At 32.7% G+C, this 23738-nt stretch overlaps 1 protein-coding gene across 1 annotated transcript in view; it reads left to right on the top strand.

The window, feature by feature from the left end:
• The window catches only part of LOC145297749 (conserved oligomeric Golgi complex subunit 5-like), a 60526-nt gene that overhangs the window by 27407 nt on the left and 9381 nt on the right, over window positions 1–23738 (top strand). Inside the window, exons 8-17 of the mRNA XM_080143980.1 lie at window positions 233–398; window positions 1587–1699; window positions 3782–3859; window positions 7347–7434; window positions 9044–9245; window positions 10456–10617; window positions 13308–13407; window positions 15571–15681; window positions 18708–18770; window positions 21601–21704. Of these exons, the coding sequence (XP_080000106.1) occupies window positions 233–398; window positions 1587–1699; window positions 3782–3859; window positions 7347–7434; window positions 9044–9245; window positions 10456–10617; window positions 13308–13407; window positions 15571–15681; window positions 18708–18770; window positions 21601–21704 (1187 nt within the window). The remainder of the gene's footprint in view (window positions 1–232; window positions 399–1586; window positions 1700–3781; window positions 3860–7346; window positions 7435–9043; window positions 9246–10455; window positions 10618–13307; window positions 13408–15570; window positions 15682–18707; window positions 18771–21600; window positions 21705–23738) is intronic.

Here is a 23738-nt window from a genome sequence, read left to right as displayed (position 1 = left end):
AAGTCCTCCACATGCCTTAATGTCTTATATAGCAAATTTCAAGTATGTAGATCAAAAATCCGTAGAGTATATAGGTTGAGCAGTGCCCTCTCACACCCACACCCACACATTCTCACTTTTATCAAATATATATATATATATATATATATATATATATAGATAGATAAATGTCTTGATGACTATTATGATTTCAATCTGTGAAAAGTTTTAATGCGATTTTCTCATTTTACAGAACCAGAGCCAGGTGGCAACGTCGTTACAGGTGTTTTATAACTTAAACAGCCTCTCGTCGACTGTGAACAAAGTGATCACAAATTGTCGAGAAACGCTTCATAAGAACGTGAAAAACTGCCTTAATTTACAGTTGTTATCTCAGCAGATGCCATCTCACGGAAAAGGCAAGTTAGTTTGACTTTTCTTTTTCTTATTTCGACGAAGGCCAAAGGAATAATTGGCCACAGTGTTGTGAAAAGAACAACTAGAAGATGAGGATGATAGTCCAAATAATTAAATAAAAAATTCATAAAATTTTTAAATTCATAAAAGTGCTTAAATAAATATTTAGAAACGCCTACACTTCCATATTTTGAAACATCTTAAAATCCATCATTGCATTGTTGACTATTTTTTTACAAAACTTTTTACTTATAATAAAAAAAATGCAATTATTTGAAATTAAAGTACTTATATTCTAATATTTTTTGTATATTCTTATAGAAAATCATCTTATTTAGACATGAAAAAAAAAAGTTGAATTGAATCAAAAACCTTTTAAAAATATTTAAATTTAATTTTCATCTTCAACGACACTGAAAAAAAATTGGTCAAGTATGTGTTTTCAAAAACATAAAATTTGAAATTCTATTAAAAATTATAGAAAAAAATATTATATTATTCTGCTTCAATGTGATAAAATTCAAGGTTTTATCTTTCTGGAAAAAACAAAAGTTGTTCAGAAATAATGAATTTTAATAGATTTTAATTAGTTAAAAAAAAACAATAACTGGGGTTTTCTCGGTCTATTAGCTGTCACTAACTATATAATTCCTAATCACATATTAAACATGGGAGAAAATGATAAGGATGAATTTGATAGAAAGGAGAATAAATAAAGACCTGGCCAGAGATAAACTAGTTTGGAAGTCAATTTCTCAAAGCCGTCCAATACATACTAGTATGTCAAACAAACATTAAACTAACTATTAAGATGAAGCAATGTTTGAGAGTATTTTATTTAGTAAATTTAGAAGAGTTTACGAAGTAAAGTCAGTTGACACAGGAAGTGATAAGTTATCTCCCTTTGTATAAGAAGAGTTCTGTGTGAAGTTCTTAGAGTGATCTCCCTTGTTTTTAGATTATTGATCGGAAAACAAAGATGGGGGTTTTTCTATGATTGGAATTGCATAAAGAGTAAACTAACAATAAAGATAAATTTGTAAGAAAGAAAAATAAATAAATACCTGATCAGATAGCTTGGTTTGGAAATCCATTTTTAAAGCCATTTAACACATGCAAGCATGTAAAACTGACATGAAACCGATGATGATAATTATGTTATCTTGATTTGTTTCTTTTCTGCTGAGCAGGTGGGCCTGGCCGTGCAGCAATGCCTGTTACAGGAAATACTGCTGCATACAGAGCCTCTTTATGGACAAATATGGAGAAGCTGATGGACAACATTTATGCGGCATGTGCACAGGTAATTCATTGCATACAGATGAAACCATCATCATCATCATCTATTGTTTTTTTGCCTTTACTTCTTATAGTTTTATCTGAAGTAAAGCTTTCCACTGACCTCAGATAAATAATAAAAACAATTTTCCCGCCTATATTTCTGATTAGTAACTTTTCTAACAGAAAGTAGATAAAATAATCTATTTAATGAGTCAGATAGGGCAACTATCGGTTTGTGTTGTTTAAAAAGATTTTAGTATTTAGTCCTGATCAATATTTTGTTTTTATTAGTCTATATAAATAAAGATAGACAGGAGAGCTTTTGCCTTCAGTCAGAAGACCTTATAAAACTCTACCAAAATCATTTAGATCTAATTTTTCTTCTTTATATAAACAATAGCAAGTTAGGTTCTATGTTTTTATTCACCTTTCTAAAAAAAAAGATACTTGATGAACCATTTGGCACACGAATGTATATTCTGGACTTAAATGGCCACTGAAGAGAATTTGAATGCCTATTAGGCACTGTCCTCAAGTCTCTAAAGTCTCTCTGTACAAGGATTTGTAAGGACAATATGAGATAAGGATACTTCCTCTATAAGTAAACCCTGACTAAATATTCAAAATAACATAGTATTTAAAGCACCAAATAAAACCCCCCTCAGTATGACTAATCTACATTGACATACGAGGAATGGTGCACTTTCTCTAAGTGATGTTGCCTATGGTAACAGTACTGAACTGGATACTCCACCAGACTAGATAAATTCTTATTCTGGAATCTAGTAAGCTCAATAGACAAAAAGAAAGATATGTTATAACATAGTTGACTGGTCAACAAGTGAGAGGAAAATTAATGTTCCTTACTTTTGTCTCTAAGAACCACACAAACCTAACTGACCCTTCAATTGGAATGATATGTCAGGAAACCATTGTATTTCCTATCAAAGTCAGATGTTAAGGTTTTATTGCCAACTTCTGCATTCTTGAAATAATCTTTGATCTTTTCCCCATCAGACGAGAAGAAATACATAAACAAAAATACGAGGCAAGGCTTTATCTGAATCACAGTGTGATAAGATAGGCCCGAGGAAGGTAAGAGGTTACATAGTAGTGAAAATAATACAAACGAAAAAAACTGTTTAAAGAAGTGCGTCACCTTGTCATTTGACCACATGCTTCAAAGACAAAAAAAGAAGAATTACAATTTAAAATAAAACCTTTTTTTCAGTGAAGTCAACATAATGATGAGGAAAGAGCGGAGGTACTATTTATGTACAACAAATTAAGGCACAACAAAAAATTTAATGAAAAAACAGAAAAAAAAAATATGACTGAGAAAACGTGAGGATGTTACCCTTGTGGATTAAATAAAGAGTTCCGTTTGAAATTCAGTGCAGAGTCCAAAGTTTGACAAAATAGACGTGAAGGAGGTCGGAGGTTACATTAGGTGAAACGTGAGAATATCACTCAACACTCACGACAATAATAGTAGTTCAAATACTGTAAATAATAATAATGTATTTGTTGCAATATTTTTGACTAATAATGGGGTATGATCCCTCTCAGTCAGGAGATGCTATTTATAAACAATACTAATAAGAACTGATGAATCGAATTAATTCACGTTCTGCTACCAACCAATCAGAAACCAGAATTGCTCCATAAAAATTAAACCTTTTTTTTTTTTTTTTTTTTTTTGCATATGTTTTCTTCGTGTTAACACGGGAAGAATCTTTTGCTCTCTCGCTACAAAATTATAAAGTCCGGAACCTGTACAGAACTGCTGTCTACTGAGAACTTGTCATCTCCAGGACTTGTATAAAATAAATAACCACGGAAACTGTTCTGAAAATAAACATGGCTTCCAACTCGAGTATTTATTTTTTAGTAAATCTTTCACTTACTGTTAATACAATCTGGGATGGTGGAAAAAGTTGTTTTTTTTAATATTTCAGAAGAATTCTCTCTTGCTCAAAAAACTTCTCTTTCTGTTTTCAGAAGAAAATTTTTTTTTTATAATAATGCGTGTTTAACACTTTTAATGTTCTTTAGTTGATTAGTATGTTTCATGAATAATTATTTTTTTCATCTTTTGTTTCAGATTCAACATTTGCAGAAAGTCCTTGTGAAAAAACGAGACCCCGTCACACATATCTGCTTCATCGAGGAACTTTCCAAAGTATGAGTCAATTGTATAAAAAATAACAGATTATTTTAATGTATCGATTAAAATTAGCTACTAGCCTAGGTGTCCGGCGTTGCCCGGGTGTTTGGCGGTGTGTGTTTAGCAAAAAAATAAAAGTTGTAGTAGGCAGGCAGGCTTGAACCCGTGACATGAAGGCGGAAAAGAAAGTGGAAGTATATGTAAGGGTGTTGGTTGAACCAAAAAAAGAAAAAAAAGGGAGTAGTAAGCAGACTCAAACCTGTAATGCACCAGAGGAAAAAGCGTTGAAAAAAAAAAAAGTTCTTATCGATGTGCCTACCAGGGTTGTGATGTCACGGGCGGTTGAAATAATACCTTTTATGCGAGGTTTGAATGACTTGCAAAAAATGTCAGCGAAAAAAACGACCCTCCTTGTAGAAAACTGCCCAGTTCATGGTGAAGGAATAATTGTTTTTGGCAAATTTTTCAATATTTGTCGTCCGAAGGGTTGAGTTTCAAAAGGATACTGATCTCGTGAAAATCAGTCACCTCTGTCGAAAGTTTTAGGCAGATACACAAACATACATACATACGTACATACATATATAAAACTTATACAGAAAAAGAGAGAGAACTTGAATGCCTACTAGATTATCCTCGAGTGTCTAAAGTCTCTCTGTACAGGAGTTTGTCATGACAACATGGCATGAAGATACTCTTCCCTACAATCCACAGTAGCTTTTACAAGGAATGGGGCACCTCAAAGTGATCTTACCTCAATTGTCTGGATACTCTACCAGAATAGATGAATTCTTGTTCTGGAATCTAGTAGACCCAAAAAAAAAAAAGATGTACTAAAAGAATATATTAAAATGGTCAATTTGGGAGAGATAAATTATGTTCTCAGGTTCTTTATTAACTTAGTGTTTGTTAAAGAACTGTAAAAGAACATTCAGATATGTATTTCATGTAGAGTTCAAGTGCTAGCCCCAAGTAGGAGCCCCCCCCTTAATTTTTGAGAACTTTGAAGGAAAATGAAACAAATAAAACATTGATGAGATAGGTAGATGCCCTGCAAAATGATTCCTGTAAAATTGGCCTTTACCTAAACTAAGTGCATGATGGTGCCAAATGAAGGCAAAGATCCATAATCGCAGACCCTGCAATAGTTCAAAACTAAAACAAAAAAAAAAAGGATTCTTATTTAGAATTCAACCTAATTTTTAAAAAATAACAATACAGAAAAATCTTTAAGATGTACGTACCCATCACGAAATGAAAATGTCATATTCCAAAAATCACATCAGTTGATCAAGTAGTTTTAATTTAAACTAAAAAAAAAAAATTCAATTTTATGAGTAAGTAAAAAGGGTCTGTCTCTCATCGGCATCTTGAAAAAGAAAATCAAGGACAGATGAGTCCACACTAATTCAAACTTGCGAGATCAGCCTTGTAATGCTACTGATTTCACAGTAATCGCTTGAAATCATTTAAAAATTATTTTCTTTATAAAATAAAACTATTTAATCAATTTATGTGATCTTTGGAATATGACATGATGAGTAGTTACATCATAAAGATTTTTCTGTAATCTTGAACCAAAAGAAGAAATAAGTTTTTTGATAACCCATATATGTGTGTACATGTTATTTATTATTTTTTGTTTTTGCGATACATTTTGAATGAATTCAGTTATTTATACGTAAGTGCAGTTTTACCTAAATGTTGGGAATAATTTTCTCTTTTAACAATTTGGTACCTCCAAATGGGAAGGGGCATGCATATTGTCTTTAAAATATAATTATCCACTGACACATGTTTTGTCGTCTGATGAGTCATAGATGACAAAACATGTGTCAGTGGATAATTATATTTTAAAAACAACATATGTGTGTATATATATATACTAAATCTCTGAGTTTGCACATAACCTTTATATATATATATATATATATATATATAATTTAAAGGAGATTAGAATAATAGTCTAAAGAGCTAAGTGTATTTTAATGTAATAGTGAAATTACTAGTTTAATTAAAATACATGTTTTCTGAAACGATCGTACAGATAATTGACTTTGTTGTTGTTCCTTCTTATGAAACTGATTTTTAATTTAATTAAAATTTGATTTTTAAATTTAAAAAATTTTTTTTTTTTTTTTTTTTTAATTTTTAAATTATAAATCACATTACTTAATATATATATATATAACTGGGCACCCCTCTCTTCCACACTGGGCCCTCACAGCTCGTATGCAATTACCACTGCTACTATATAAAATAGCCTTCCAGCCCTCCTTGCAAAAAATATTCCCACAGTCCTCCTGATGATGTCTTCTTGGAAAGACTAAAAGCACTACCACGGCTAACTTCGAACTAAACATGGAACTTACATTAATTCTTTCGATCTACACACTAAAAAGATCACCAGAAAAATTGAAAAAATAAAAAGGTCTAATCAAACAGAAGCTCTCTGTTGTCCTTAACAATGTTTGTTTAAATGTAAGAATACATATATATATATTGATTGCAACGTCTTATCAGACGAATGCCACTCCCTCAGACATTTAAAATCCATGAGCCCAAATGTCTGAGGGAGTATCTATACAAATATGATGTTACAGAGTCTTAGCTTTGTACGACAGCTAAGTCTCTCTCTCGGTTCAAAATGTTGAGATCCAGCAACAAGCAAGAGCAAGATAGCCAGCAACAAATTAAACTGCAGACCAGCTTAATGCGGGTACTGGTCTTCCGCTTTATGGTTTTTTAAATCAGAGATTTGCTTCTCCTAGAAAGGTTGCCTTCACCACGGCTTACAGGAGCACTCTCTACCCCAATATACATATACACACACACAAATATACATGGTGCTAGTTGGCCGTTGACCCAGAAAAAGAGTTCATTCACCTTATATATATATATATAGAGAGAGAGAGAGAGAGATACTAATATTTATATAGACTTTGATTTTACAGTATTATAAAATCTGTAATTTGAAAGTATTTAAAAATTTCAGTTATGTATACAAAGTCACCATTAATAAAGGCCAAAAGCCACTTGAGGATAAGGATTGATGAGATAGATGGATTATGTTACAAATAGAGATTTGGAGCCAATAAGATATCTCTTGAATCATTGAGAAAAAGTTTGAATATGTTTAGAAAAAAAATTGTTTTGTTTCATTTGGTAAATTATTGTAATTTTTATATTGTTGGCAGATACCAAGTATAAAGAAATAGAAGTGAAAAAAATAAATAATTAACTTTATTGTCATGAGTAAATTTAAAAAATTTTTCATTTTTTTTGTTTTCATGAAGACATAATAAACAAAACCTTGATTGAAATTCTCTAAAAACCTTGTATACAAAAATAACAACTTGTGTCCAATAGATTGTATTCAATGAATCGTTTACAATAGGTTTATTGTGTTGCGACATTAAATAACCTAAAAATGTTTGATTTTACATAATAAAAACTACAAACCAAACCTTCAATTTTTTTATTTTTTTTTTATATTTTCTAGAATTCCTCTGAACCCATCAATATTATGCAAGAATTCTGGGAAAGTGTGACACATATTTTAACAGAAGAATTTAAAGCTGCTTCCAATGGTAAAGTAACCACATATTTTGAATTAAGAATTTTTTTTCTGCCAAACTTTATAATCTGTTGAAAAATATATCTAAAAAAGAATGTCCGTTCAGTGTCAGTTTTCTCTCTGATTCTGTCTCTCTCTTGCTCTCTCTCTCTCTTTGGCTAACCCCATCTCTCTTTCCCTCTATTTCTAACTCCATCTCTCTTTCCTTCTCTTTCTAACTCCATCTCTCTTTCCTTCTCTTTCTAACTCCATCTCTCTTTCCTTCTCTTTCTAACTCCATCTCTCTTTCCTTCTCTTTCTAACTCCATCTCTCTTTCCTTCTCTTTCTAACTCCATCTCTCTTTCCTTCTCTTTCTAACTCCATCTCTCTTTCCTTCTCTTTCTAACTCCATCTCTCTTTCCTTCTCTTTCTAACTCCATCTCTCTTTCCTTCTCTTTCTAACTCCATCTCTCTTTCCTTCTCTTTCTAACTCCATCTCTCTTTCCTTCTCTTTCTAACTACATCTCTCTTTCCTTCTCTTTCTAACTCCATCTCTCTTTCCTTCTCTTTCTAACTCCATCTCTTTTTCCTTCTCTTTCTAACTCCATCTCTCTTTCCCTCTATTTCTAACTCCATCTCTCTTTCCCTCTATTTCTAACTCCATCTCTCTTTCCCTCTATTTCTAACTCCATCTCTCTTTCCTTCTCTTTCTAACTCCATCTCTCTTTCCTTCTCTTTCTAACTCCATCTCTCTTTCCTTCTCTTTCTAACTCCATCTCTCTTTCCTTCTCTTTCTAACTCCATCTCTCTTTCCTTCTCTTTCTAACTCCATCTCTCTTTCCTTCTCTTTCTAACTCCATCTCTCTTTCCTTCTCTTTCTAACTCCATCTCTCTTTCCTTCTCTTTCTAACTCCATCTCTCTTTCCTTCTCTTTCTAACTCCATCTCTCTTTCCTTCTCTTTCTAACTCCATCTCTCTTTTCTTTCTCTTTCTAACTCCATCTCTTTTTCCTTCTCTTTCTAACTCCATCTCTCTTTCCTTCTCTTTCTAACTCCATCTCTCTTTCCTTCTCTTTCTAACTCCATCTCTCTTTCCCTCTATTTCTAACTCCATCTCTCTTTCCTTCTCTTTCTAACTCCATCTCTCTTTCCTTCTCTTTCTAACTCCATCTCTCTTTCCTTCTCTTTCTAACTCCATCTCTTTCCTTCTCTTTCTAACTCCATCTCTCTTTCCTTCTCTTTCTAACTCCATCTCTCTTTCCTTCTCTTTCTAACTCCATCTCTCTTTCCTTCTCTTTCTAACTCCATCTCTCTTTCCTTCTCTTTCTAACTCCATCTCTCTTTCCTTCTCTTTCTAACTCCATCTCTCTTTCCTTCTCTTTCTAACTCCATCTCTCTTTCCTTCTCTTTCTAACTCCATCTCTCTTTCCTTCTCTTTCTAACTCCATCTCTCCTTCCTTCTCTTTCTAATGCTATCTCTCTTTCTCTTTATTTGTAATTTCATCTCTCTTTCCCTTGATTCTACGTTGCTCTTTTTTCATTTCTTTTTCTCTCTAATTTAATATCTCCTTCTCTCTCTAATTCTATTTCTCTTTGATTCCATCTTTCACTTATTCCATTTCTCTCTCTCTTTCTCATTCTAGATTCATCATTTTTGAAGCAAGCATTTGAAGGCGAATACCCCAAACTGCTGCGGCTGTACAATGATTTATGGAAACGTCTTCGGCAGCAATTTAACGTTTCTAACAATGTCACTTCGACTTCAACCCTTACTGATTTGCTCATGGTAGAATCAGCAGATGAGGATTTCTTCAGCCAAAAAACGACAAACAAAACTGGTTACGAGTAAGTGAGACAAGAATTTCCAAGATTGAATTAGAGAAAAGAAAGATGGAATTAGTGAAAGGTAGAATCTTCTTCGATCTTAGGTTTTTCATCAATGACTTCTGGCATGGTCAGTCATTTCAGTCATAATATGGCCACATCTGATCTTTTTTTAAATTTTATTGGAAATTGCTACATAGCATGAAGCCACTTGATGTATGGAGCTAAAAAATACTACTTCAAGGTAAAAAAAAAATAGCCAACGATAGGTGTTAAATGGATAAATTCCAACCCAGAAAACCGCAATTCTTCCTCCTTTATCAGAAACATTGCTCATGGAATGTGAGGACTAAAGGACAAAATAAAGAGAATGAGAATTATGAGGTAGCAAGAAACAAATGCAACGTCCACTTTCTACTCTTTATATGATTCAGATCATTAATGAATATCAGGAAGAAGGTTTGTTGGTATATCAGGTGATGTTGACTTTCAAATGCTCCAAATTTAACAATAGCTTTTGAAATTTTCCATTTACAAAAAGGTTTTTTAATCTAAGATTCTGAAAATCCATATTTTATGAAACAAAAAAGATTTGAATGCTAATTTCTATAACTTAAGGTTTTTATGCAATTCCCAATATGGTTCACCATTAATTTTTCCACTACATTTCACCATTAATTTTTCCACTACATTTCACCATTAATTTTTCCACTACATTTCACCATTAATTTTTCCACTACATTTCACCATTAATTTTTCCACTACATTTCACCATTAATTTTTTCCAATATATATGACCATTAATTTTTTCCAATATATATGACCATTAATTTTTTCCAATATGTTTGACCATTAATTTTTTCCAATATGTTTGACCATTAATTTTTTCCAATATGTTTGACCATTAATTTTTTCCAATATGTTTGATCATTAATTTTTTCCAATATGTTTGACCATTAATTTTTTTCCAACATGTTTGACCATTAATTTTTTCCAATATGTTTGCCCATTGATTTTTCCAATATGTTTGCCCATTGATTTTTCCAATACGTTTGACCATTGATTTTTCCAACATGTTTGACCCCTGATTTTTTTCAACATATTCAACCACTGTTTTTTCCAATACATTCCCACAAGAATTTCCTAAATTCTACTTTCTCTTTGTTATTTTTTTCACACCTGAAACAGCTTCATTCTTAAATGTAAACATTACTCTTTTTCTTTCCTGTAGTTCTGAGAAGGCACTCCGAGACACCCTGGCTGGTTTTGAGACAGCCTACCTCTCCCGTTCACTTTCTCGCCTGTTTGACCCAATCAATCTCGTCTTTACCAGTGGATCCATGAATCCGCCCACAGCTGAAGAAGTTGATAGTATTGTTAAGACGATTTCCAGGTGAGGAGAAAAATAAACATTTTTCTTTTTATTGCAACTGAGATGTGAGTTCTCTTTTTTTAATCCAGAAAACACAAATTTTCACTAAAATTGCTAGAGCCTCCAATGGATGTGAATTCTCTGTATTTTCGTCGAAATCCATTTTTTGTTTGTTTTTTTAAATAAGAAAAAATTTGATATCTTCTGATGCTACATTGGATTTTATTTTTATTTCTGATACTCATACAGATAGGAGCACAAGTGAAAATTAACAGATGTGTATTTATTCTTTCGCAAACTGTAATCCTCCTCTTCATAATTGTTAGTGTTTCAACACGTTTTAGCCAACTCATTAGGGCCCGTGGTGCAGTGGATATAGGCATTGAGTCTCTAAGGTTCCAGGTGAGCGGTTTCAATCCCACCCAAACAGTCCACAGGATTAGTTAACCAAAACCTAATGAGACAACAACAACAACTATGGAAGCTAGTAATTAAGTTAAGAGACAGCATTCCTATTCCGTCACAGTTAATCACTTGAAGAAGGCCAGAGGATGAGTTGGCTGAAATGTGACGAAACAACAACAGCTATAAAGATGAGAATAACAGCCCGCAAAGAATGAATACACAAATTATGAAGCTTCATCTCAAAGGATTCCAAAAAAGATAAAAATAATATAAAAGGAAAATGGTTAATTATAAAGCCAAGAATCATTCAAATAAAAACATACCTTCTTTTAAATAGACTCAATACTTCAGACTGAAAGATATATTCAATAAAATCACACAAATATACTTTTCCATAATACATGCACAAGGCCATCACTTTATTTACATTACAGAACAAAGACAAAAGCAGATATCTGCTTCAACTTTTTGAGTAAAAAAAAAAAATAGGAGGCTTTACTCTTGTAATGATCTTCATACTTTGACTCAAAAATTTTCAAGAACACAGAATAAGTAGTTATTTATCCGTTGTTGCTGGTCTTTGAGGAGTCATGCTTCATTCTACAGAAACTTGGACTGTCACTGTTGATTCTACAAACAGGATTGTGAGAAATGACAACACCATGGTCAGATGGATCTGCTCTTCAAAAATTATAGACAAGAGACGCATGGCAAATATGAGAGAACATCTTGGCATTTCCTCTTTGGAAGTTATCCTGAGGAGCAGAAGATTGAGATGGTTTAGACATGTGAAGAAAATGGATAACAACCTTTGGCAACACAGAATGTTGTCTTTTGATGTCTGAGGCGAATACCACAGCTTGCCAAAAAAGCAATGGCTGGATAGCAACAAAGTTGACCTCCACACTCTAAATATCACAGAGTATCTGGTCAATGATCGTGATACCTGAAGAGCAGCCATCAACACCAACGATAACACAACAAGAAGGGGTCTAACATGAGCAGCTGGTTACAGAAGATGTTAAACCATGCAATAGTAGTAGTAGTAGTATTTGTATTTATATTATCATTACATTGGTATTTCATCTGGAACAATCTTTTTTCTATCTTTTTGAATTTATACTTAGAATCTATTTATGACCAGTCGTAAAATACACTTGAATATATTTTAATTCATGCAGATTTTGTATTGATTATTACTAATCCAATTCTTTCTTGAATATTTTATATATATATATAGTACTGATTTCAAAAGTTAAAAAAACAAATGACTTGGGTGCCATCAGCTAGAATCTAAACCAAAACACTCAGTGCTCCAGCTGCGTTCCCTGCCATTTGAGCTATCAACAGATAGATAAGAAAGAAAGATTTAAAATTAAATCATTTAAAAGTTATGAATGAATTTGCACATGCACAAAAGTAATAGAAGAATGTCTGCAAATTGAAATGAACTTTAACTTACTGATATAGTTCTATATGTGTTATTCATCCATCCAAACAAAGATTTTACTTGTTATAAACCATCCTTACTGTTTCCTGTTAATTTCAGTGTTATTTTGCCAGTAATTTAAGAGTTTATCGGTTAAATATTTGCACACATACATACAACCACTTTTATATATATATTAATATAGTTTTATAGATAACGAATTTAGCATGGGACTATTAGTCTTTGATATTTTGACATTGTGATTTACAAAGACAGATAAGTCCACAATAATTCAAACATTGCTGCGATGTATCCTATAAAAAGATGAATCTGAGACCACACCTCTGTTTCTGTTCCGTTCAGTCTCGAAAGACAAAGGATACATCCTGTAGGGGCAGCTATGCGTATAATTGTGAGGCAAGGATTGCTCAATCTCTAACCACATCTCTCCTGAATCAGCACTGTTGGAGTCCAGTGGCAAGAAGGACAACTGGAAACAATGCTGAGATAAGCAGAGAGCACATACAGCACTTGGAAGTCCCAATGGTTACCCATTTAGTACTGGCCAGGTTCAACATTGCTTAACTCCGGTGATCCAGCAGGAACCGGCGTGTTAACGTGATTATGTCGTATATAGGGGGCACACCATATTTTTTATAAAATCAGTACATATAAAATCATAAAATAACTTCAAAAAGATTCAAAATAAAATATTTTAAAAAATCTGTTTATTAAAATACATTGCTTGATTTGTGTACTTCCTTTTTTTTTATGAAAAAAAAAAAAAAAAACACTTTAAAACATTAAAAATAAAACTGCAAATGTAGAGATCACTGCGTTGTTATTTATTTCTTCTTTTTTGTTTTTCCTCTTCCAGTGAACTGAATGTGGCGAGCGTGGATTCTAAATTGAGTCTCACAGTTGCTAGAAACGTCAGCAAGACCATCAAATTATTCTGTGTGAAGAGCGAACAGCTGGTGAGAGTTGAGCTTTTTTTGAATGTTTTTAATTTTTTATTTTTAATTAATATTCTCCCTCTCCCTCTCACTTCTTTAATTTCCAATACGATCCCATCATCCTTTCTCTCTCTCTCTCTCTCTCCAAAGGGTCAGACGTTATCTGAGAGATGAATTATCTAGACTCTCTTCATCAAATAAATTTTCTACCTAAAACTAAATAAAATTTCTATGAGCAAAGTTTCTTTCCTAGAACTATTTGCCTGGAGAGGCTCCATGTTTTGACAAGCTTCTGGGTTTGACCTTTACTCCTGATCTGAAATGGAACACATACATCAAATCTGTTGCCAGGGACGCTGGGAAAATGGTGGGATCGTTCTACCGCTCCAGAAGATATCTCACTACTAATGCAATTCTCCATCTGTATAAAAGCCAAGTACATCCAAGGATGGAGTACTGCTGCCACATCTGGGCAGGAGCTGCTAAAAACAGCCTATCCTGCCTTGACAGAGTACAAAATAGACTTTGTGGCTTAGTGGGGGATGCCCTTTTCTCTTCCCTGCAACCTCTCTCCCACAGAAGAGACGTTGCGAGCCTGTCGTTTTTTTATCGTTATTTCCATGGCAGGTGCTCGTCTGAGCTCCAATCCCTCGTCCCCCCTCGCCAATCTTTCATGAAAAACACCCGTCTGGCTGAAACTACTGTCAACAATTTTCACCACTCTTTATCTGTGCCTAAATCCAAACTTAGATTCCATGAACAAAGCTTCTTTCTCAGAACTGCACGCCAGTGGAACTCTCTGCCGCTTGCCTATTTCCCACCGGACTACAACTTGGACGTCTTCAAGTCCAACATAAACAAACTCCTGACAAACCGCCCCCTTAAGTAAGACACTCTATCAAAACCCCCAATACTAATGATTACTACAATACTATCTCATTGATGACTGTACACGCAATAACCCTTATCCCTGAGTGGCCTTCGGGCCTTGATAAGTGGTGAGCTCCATGTAAAAAAAAAAAAAAAAAAAAAAAAAAACACGGTGTCATGAATGATGATATTAAAATTCATCTGTAATTTTCAGATTCCCTGTATTTGGTAATTTCATTATCTCTATAATTAACAAATGATACAACTATATTTATCTTGTAGCAACTACATCTCATGTCAACCACCATTGTCAGTGACAAAAAAAGAATCAAAGATGGTTGAAACAATATCAGAATAAGTGGATAGACAAAGCAGAAAGAACTCCTCGCTCAAAGTTCACAGCAAACGGTATTAGATCAAAATTAGTTCCTGATATTAAACTTCATTTGTAATATAATTTCAAGTGAGATTTTCAGATTCCCTGTATTCAGTAGTTTCGTTTTTTTTTTCTATACTTAACTGCTTGCAATTAATAAAGCTATATTTATCTCATAGCAAGTAATAAAGTAATAGTACAAAAACCAAAACGTACGTGAATACTTACTTTTGTAAAAGAAAAATTACTAAAAAAAAACAAAAACTTTTCCTGATTTTCTTTAACACCTATTTGATTAATTATTTTTAACCAAAACAGAGTTTTTTTTTTTCTTTTTTTTAACATGGGAGTCACCACATATCAAGGTCTGAAAGCCACTCGAGGATAAGGGTTAATAAATGTACGGTAGTCACTGAGACAACAGCGTATTAATAGTTAGTGGTGGAAATGGGGTAGAAATGGATTATTTGGGGGGGGGATCAACAAGAACTTGTTTACATTGGACTTGAAGATGACCATATTGTAGTCAGCTGGAAATCAGTCCAACGGAACAGAGTTCTACAGATGGGCAAATCTAGGAAAGAAGCTTTGTTCATGGAATTTGCATTTAGATCTAGGTACAAATAGAGAGTGGGGGAAGTTTTTAATATCAAGAACATATTTTGACTTAACACCATTTACAGTGGACTTTGAGTTAGGAACTCTTCCAGTTTATTTTTTTGATCTGATTGTGTCCCAAAATGAATTAGACATTTCAAATAACAGTATTAAGTAGATTACTTAGTTTTAGTTTTTTACTTTTTTTTCTGACCTATGCGATTGAAAATTTGAATCCCAGGTGACACCAGGTAGCTTTTCTTGTGTATTTATGAAATCAACAGATTTTTTTTATGGTTTGAAATGTTATGATATAATTTTTCCTTTTCTTATTTTTCTAGTTGTTAACTGATGGTGAAGCGAGTCAGGTGATCAGACCAGCCACAGTAGGACAGACTCGCAATGCAGCTATTGTAAATACATTATTTCAATTCCATGCTGCAGTCTTAAAGGTAATCTTATATTTCATTCCCACTTACTACACTGACTGCCAATATTCATTGTTTTCAATTTAATCCAAGGCAACTGTTATGATTACGTAATGATATGATTATTTAATTATTTGAAGACTTCTATCCACTCTGTTGCTAAGGTTGCTAGAGAAATAGTTAAGACTTCTTTACCATTCCAGGAAGTACCTGGTTCCTAATACAGGGTGGCCAAAAAGTCACTGAGGAATTTTTAACTTTTGTGTACGATCATTTCAGAGATGATATAGGTTTTTTATTGATATCAGGCTTGATCATCAGCACAGGAAATTGACACCAAGTTCAAAGTTAAAAGATAGCATCATGATTATTGTGAAAAGATTAAATAGTTATGCAGTAAATCGAGAAGTAGAGAGAGTGATACATTAAGGTACGAGGGTCATTCCAAAAGTAAAGCTTCCTATTATTTTTTAGACTTAAAACGTTGAAGAGCTACAATGACGGGAATGGTATCATTAAAACGAGCAACATTTTGTGCTCCAGAATGTATTTTTCTACATAGTCACCACCATTCTCAATGCACTTTTGCCAAAAATTCGATGATACATCTCTGCTTCTGATGCATGTTCACGACAGGGGTTGCTTTCTTAAGAGTTGCATACTGTCAATATCTGCAACAGAGATATAAAACTTTCAGATCATGAATGCACGAGTTCAGTCATCGTAACAATGCAGTTTGCAATCCCTTTCAATCCATTAAGGCGAAATAAAAAAAAAAGGAACCGTTACTTTTGGAATGCTCCTCGTAATTACAGTTGAATTAGAATCTGTTACAAAGCAATTATATCAAACGTACAATGGGAAACGACAAGGAAAATAAAAATTATTGGTCACATTACAGATATACATAAACATATAATAACATTTTGATAATTATTGATTCGGTTTTTTTTTTTTTTGTGTGTTTGTTTGCAAAAGAAAGTTTCAAAATACAAGAAACACAGTGTCCAAGAAGTCACTGAGTGATTTTTAACTTGAATAGATTCTTTATTTTTTGATGGTAACTTAATGGAATTTTATGATGGAGACAATTTGAGATTTGTTTGCAAAAAACAAGTCTAACGTAAACAAGTTTTTGATGAGCCATTCTATATAAGTTAACAAATTTACTGAATTTCCATTACTAACGATTCCTTTATTGTCCAATTGTCTACTGTACACTCTTTAACCCTTATACTCGAGTGGCCCCTTGGCCTTGATAAGTGGTGACGCCTTTGTAAAAAACAAAAAAAAAAAAAAATGAACAAAAATGAAAGAATTTTTAATGAAACAAACACCTTTCAAATAATTTCTATCTTTGAAACTAGCAAGTAGCAAATCACACACATATATATATATACTACTATTAATAGAGGGTAGCTTTGAATTTTAAAAAAGGCCATAGACAATGAGGAACTCTTATTATTTAATTAATTGGAACTCGTATCATTTAATTAATTGGAACTCATATTATTTAATTGATTGGAACTCTTATTATTTAATTAATTGGAACTCTTATTATTTAATTAATTGGAACTCTTATTATTTAATTAATTGGAACTCATATTATTTAATTAATTGGAACTCGTATCATTTAATTAATTGGAACTCGTATCATTTAATTAATTGGAACTCGTATCATTTAATTAATTGGAACTCGTATCATTTAATTAATTGGAACTCATATTATTTATCCACTTATTTATTACGGAATATTATCTTCATCTTCTAGTTTTGTCTCACCACGTTTTTGCCAACTAAGCCTCTGGTTGGCTTTGGGTAGGATTGAAACTGTTATCTTCAGACAATGCTCATCTGGAACTGTAGAGATTCAACGTCTCTATCCACTGCGCCATATGCCCTATGACAACAACTATGGAACGCAGTAATTGCTGAGGATGCAGTTAGGAGATTTGGCGTTCCTATCCTGTCGCAGTTAACCACCTGACGAAGGCCAGATGAATAGTTGTCTGAAACGTCGTGAAACAACAACTAAATGATGAGGATAATAATCCGCAAATAAATAAATAATGAGGATTTCATTTAAAAATATGAATAAAAAAAATGCATAGTGGCAGTTATAAACCGAGGATAAAAAGAGCCCTTCAACTCATTTACACACTAGATGAGAAGAGGTAAACAATGACAGAGGTCTTGATGAAAAAGGTTTTGGTGTTCTATCTGCGTCATTTGTAGCAACAATAAAAGAATAGTAGGCTTAAATGCTGTCCTGCTCAAAATTTAAAAAGTGGACAAAAACATCAAATGAAATCCTAAGTGAGAAGTTAAAAGAAACTGACCTGAATTAAGAAAATATGCTTCAGTAGATTTCTATCAAATCAGACTTTTTCTTTTCTAATGATTTTTATCCTCGGGCCACCGAAATTAACAGAGATTAGGGCATTCCTGTAATTACCTAGTCTTTATTGATTGCAGTGTAATGCTAGTTCTATGCACTGTCCCAAGCTTTGCCTTTCTTTCTTTAAGAAAGGGTTAGTATATTGCTAATCGCCTTAGGTGCTTTTACCGGGGAATGTTGACGGTGCTGCCCAAACATTTTTTGCGGGTCAGAGTGCCCCTCCTTGGGGGCACTGACTTCTCAATGATACTTTTTGACCCTGGTGTCACAGTTCTTGCAGCGGAAGAGAACTAAATACCTACCTTTTTTCTTCTTTCTTTATAAACCAATTGATACATTTTTTTCCCCCCCTTTTTAAAATTTTCTAGTTTGAAATATTTTCTTATTTCGTTTTTCTTTTCCAATTTGAAACATTTTTTCTATCTTTTTTAACTTCACAGATTGAAACAAAAATAATTCTTTGCTTGTGTGTGTATATATATATATATATATATATATATATATATATATATATATATATATCAATATTAGTGTGAACACTGGCGAAGCATTACTTTTCTGTTTGTATTATTTTTATGGAAAGTGTACACTTGTATGGAAAAATACATTTTGATGTTAATTTTTATTTATTTATTTATTTATTTATTTTTAGGTCATTTCTACGCTGACCCTTTTCCCTGCTGGAGCAATTGAGAAAATAAATGAATCTTTACTGGTTTGTGAATTTTGTTTCATTCAAATAATTATACACATTTTAAACATCAGATACTCTATAATACTGAGAAAATGTTTATTTAGAAGTGGCCTGCACTGCACTATGGCAACACTTCAAATGGCCAAGATTTTTCTGATTATCTCTCTTCTGATCTTGAGAACGTGGTGCAATGGGGAAAAAGGTGGCTGGTTAATTTTAATGTATCAAAAACCCCATGAATGGCTCTTGTCTTGAGGAAGCTCCATGTCTTGACAAGCTTCTGGGACTGACCTTAACTTCTGATCTGAAATGAAACACATACATCAAATCTGTTGCCAAGATTGCTGGAAGAATGGTTGGATAACTGTACCGCTCAAGTAGGTATCTCACTGCTGATGCAATCCTCTATCTGTATAACAGCCAGGTATGCCCTAAAATGGAGTACTGTTACCACATCTAACCCTATCCAGCTTTGAAACCTAGTAAGTGATGCTCTTTTCTCTTCCCTGCAACCTCTTTCACACAGAAGAGATGTTGTAATCCTGTTTCTGCTCTATTGTTATTTTCATGGCAAGTGCTTGACTTGAACTTCGATCTATGGTTCCCACTTACCAAATTTTCACAAAAAAAAAAACACTTGCCTAGCTACAACCACTATATACAATTTCCTCTATTCTCTAACTTAAATCTAAATCCAGATTCCACGAACAAAGCTTCCTTCTCAGAACTGCCTGTGGAACACTGTTCTGCTGCCCCGCTTCCCTATTGAATACAACATGGTAGCCTTTAAATCCAATGTAAACAAGTTCTTATTGATTGATCCCCATGATTAATCAAATTCTACCCTATTTACACCATTAACGATTACTACACTATCTAACTTACATTCATTAATCTTTATCCTTGAGTGGTCTTTAGGCCTGGATAAGTGGTGACCCCAACCTCAAAAAAAGACAAAGAGAAATTTTGAATGATGGAAATCAAAAGCAAATAAAAATTTCTTTAAAATGGTAAGAGTACCAAAAAATCTATATATCGTAATGCTAAGACAGTTTCATGTTCGCATGTTTGTTATCACCCTCCACCTCTTTTTTTTCAAAGATAGGATTGCTCAGTTAGTGGAGACACAATTTAGGAACTTTTGGACATGAAAGTCAAACTAATATACTTTCTTAATCTTCTGTTTGGTTTAAAGATGAAACAATAGTACCATGGGATCTGCGTTTGCACTGGACATCGATAGAATAAAAATGTCAAAACCTTCTACAAGGGTTTTGAAGATAAGCCACAATAAGCATATATATATATATATATATATATATATATATATATATATATATATATATATATATACTAGCCTTGGTGCTTGGCGTTGCCCGGATGTTTGGAGGTGTGTGTTGAACAAAAAAAATAAATAAAATAAAAGTGATAGTAGGCAGGCAGGCTCGAACCCGTACCGCAAAGAAGGAAAAGAATGTGGAAAAAAAAAAAAGTGACGTCTTTGCCGTTGCGTCCATTGCCAAACCGGAAGTGGCAAATGTTTAAATTAAGGCTAGTCAATTAATTTAGGGTATGACTTTCGAAAATATCTGCAAAAAAAGCGACCCCTCCCTGTAGAAAAGTTCACAGTGGAGGGTGAAGGAATTAATGTTTTTAACCAATTTTTCAATATTTGTTGTTCGAAGAGTCGAGCTTCAAAATGATACCAATCTCGTGAAAATCTGTCGCCTCTGTCAAAAGTTTTAGGCAGACATACAAGCATATATACATTTAAACAGACAGGTTAGATTTATATTACAGGTATATATATATATATATAAGACTACATTGAACACAGTACTTGGTATAATAATGGGCACTTCTTCATTTTTAGAGCAAAATTCAAAATTCGAAATATTGGATTTCTAATAAAACTAATGGTAATTGTCATGTTGTAGTAATGAATGTATTAAAAAATTACAGAAAAAAAGATAAGGCAGAAAATGAATTATTAATGAAAACAGTTTTCAAAGACCATTAACTAAAATCAAGTTTAGCTAAATTGATCTAAGATTTTCAAAGGTTTCAGAAAAGAATTACCCCCCCCTCTCCCTGTTATGATTTAAACTCTTTGGTTTCTTTTTTTAATAAACCTCAGTTTTCACTAATTGTCTTTGAAAACGTTTTTTCATTAATAATTAATTATCTACCCTATCGTTTTTCATAATTTTGGGATATGTTCATTACTCTGAAATGAAATATACACTTTAATATGTAAACGTTAGATAAAGTTATCCAATATGGCCATTTTGGATGAATTGTTATTCTATGCCTAATATTTGCCTGTTTAAAACGTGTATTTCTCAATAAAAAATGTGTATTTCTAAATAGATTTTAACTCTAAATGACTTCTCATATGATAACATTTAACACTGATCTAGCTGAAACCACTATCAATAATTTCCCTCACTCTTTATCTTTGTCTAAACCTATACGTAGATTCCATGAACAAAGTTTCTTTCTTAGAACTGCATGCCTGTGGAACTGTTCTGTTTTCCTGCTTTTCAACTAACTACAATATGGTTGTCTTCAAGTCCAATGTAAACAAAATCTTGATGAGCCATCCCCTTAAGTAATCCAATTTATACAATTTCCATTACTAATGATGACTATGACATTTTCCCCTTGACCACTGTACACTTATTAACCTTTATCCTTGAGTGGCCTCTGAACCTTGATAAGTGGTGACTCTTTTAAAAAAACAAAAAACAACAAAACCAAAATTTTTTTATGTGTACACAGATTTTTTTTTTCTTGCAATCCGTTGTTATTTAGTAACTTTGCCCCAATTTTTATTTTTATTTTTTTATAGGAAATTGTTCTTGTGATGAGTACTGGAATTCAACCGTTGCTTTCTTCCATTTCGGACGCCCTTGAAGCCATTATATTAACAATGCATCAAGAAGATTTCTCTGGGTAATTATTTTACTCAAACACTTTTATTCAGATCAGTCACGATTCAGCTACTGCTTTTGGCAACGTTAAAAATTATTAATATTTTTTTTTTTTAAATTGGAATTTAACATTTATTTTTAACTCATTCTTTCTGTTTGAAATTGACATCTTATGACTCTGTCAAGGAAATATTCAAATAAAGCACAAAATATATTTTCTGCATGTTCAACAAATTTTATTTACTGTTTTTTCTCTAAAGGAAAATGAATTTCAGATAAAAAAAAAACATTAACACAAAAACATTCAATCCAATTTAATTTATTCTGCATAAGTTAAAAAATTACATGTTTTGTCGCTGTTAAGAAGGACGGAGGAAGAGGGGGAAAAAAGGAAAGTGAACAAAAATGGAGGGAGGGGTGCTGGTTAGTGTTTGTTTCTTTTTCGATATTTCCACATAATGACAGTTCTTATTTTATAAATTTTATCTATATATATAAAAGCGAAAATGTATGTATGTATATGTGTTCGCTTTTTCTGTATGTCAACAAAAGGCTTTTTTCAGAGAAGCGGTCGCTCGCTTCACAACTTTTTAAAACTTTTTATATCACATATAAATCGTAATATATCACAGTTAACAACGAAGCTCGCCTGTCTATTTAATTTGCTCGATTTTGGGAAGGTAAATATTCAATATTTGTCGCTCGCCACATGTGGGTTAGTCTTTTTCCTATAACATCTTGGAGCGTTCAGCAGTAAATGAATACTATCCCGCAGTCAAACTTGACCTCATTAACTCATTAAAACGTGCACCTGCCAAATCCAAGTAATTAAATAAATTCAAACGTGTTTCCGTAAGCATCTTGCGGTGAGGCAATGGTTAACGTCGCACATTTTTTTTTTCACACTTTAATTTACTACTTTGCCTCAACGGTTCGGGTTCGATCCTCATACTTACTTTGTTTTTGTGTTAATATTTCTATATAGCTTCTTTTTTTTTTTCTTGCTTACCACCTTATTCCATATGCACCATTTTCTTTCAGAAATTCTTTTATATCTACATGTTTATTTCTCACTCATATATATATATATATATATATATACATATTAGTGATAGGACAATATTTTTACCCAATCCGATGCAATATATATATATATATATATATATATATATATATAAGCTGAACGTCTGTGTGTGTGTCTGGTCACGAATAGGCTCCTATATGGTTGACTATTATAGAAAACTGATCACATATAATGATAGAAGATGTATCGAGACACAGGAATGGGTATGCTTGATCTGGCATAATTATGATTCATTAAAATTGTGGTGTCTGCATACACGCCTGGTCCACAAAGTATGTAAATAAATTTAAAAATTAAAAAAAAAAACGTTTACAAAGTATGGAAATAAAAAAATTAAAAATCAAAATAAAACGTTTACAAGTGTTTTTGATATAGACGTACATAATAATACTTTGATAAGTATGTTTTAACTTAAATAGGGATGGTATAATAAAATTGTGGGATCTGCATTCGCGCCTGGCCTCCATAGAATGGAAATAGGCACAAACTTTAATAATGACTTTTCATATCTATTTGCGTAAGTATACTTTGATAATTATGTTTCAGTTTGAAGAAATATGGTATCATAAAATTATGGGGTGTTCGTTCGCGCCTGACCTCCATAGAATGGAAATATGTCACAAAGTTTAACAAGGTTTTTTAATATAGATCCACAGAATACTGTGATAAGTGTTTCAGTGTGAACAGGTATGGTATAATAAATTATGGGGTTTATCTATTTTATTTTTTACTTTCATCATATTTTACTTTGGTTTTGATACCCCCAAATTCGAAGTTATCTCTTTACAACCCTTCCTTTTCATAACCTATCATACTTTCATAAATCAGAGTCCATTTTCTGTAGACTGTTTTTGAAGCCAGTCAACGACGGGTATTTTTGCTAGTATATATATATATATATATATATATAAATAACTTTTACCAAATGCAATAAATTTTAATTTCTTATCGATCTGTATAGTTGTAAAGTTC

The sequence above is a fragment of the Euprymna scolopes genome, chromosome 18, assembly GCF_053919585.1.
Source record: "Euprymna scolopes isolate OS-2025 chromosome 18, ASM5391958v1, whole genome shotgun sequence".
Lineage (NCBI taxonomy): Eukaryota > Metazoa > Mollusca > Cephalopoda > Sepiida > Sepiolidae > Euprymna > Euprymna scolopes.
Note: the sequence above shows the minus strand (reverse complement) of the source record. Positions and strands in the feature narration are given on the sequence as shown.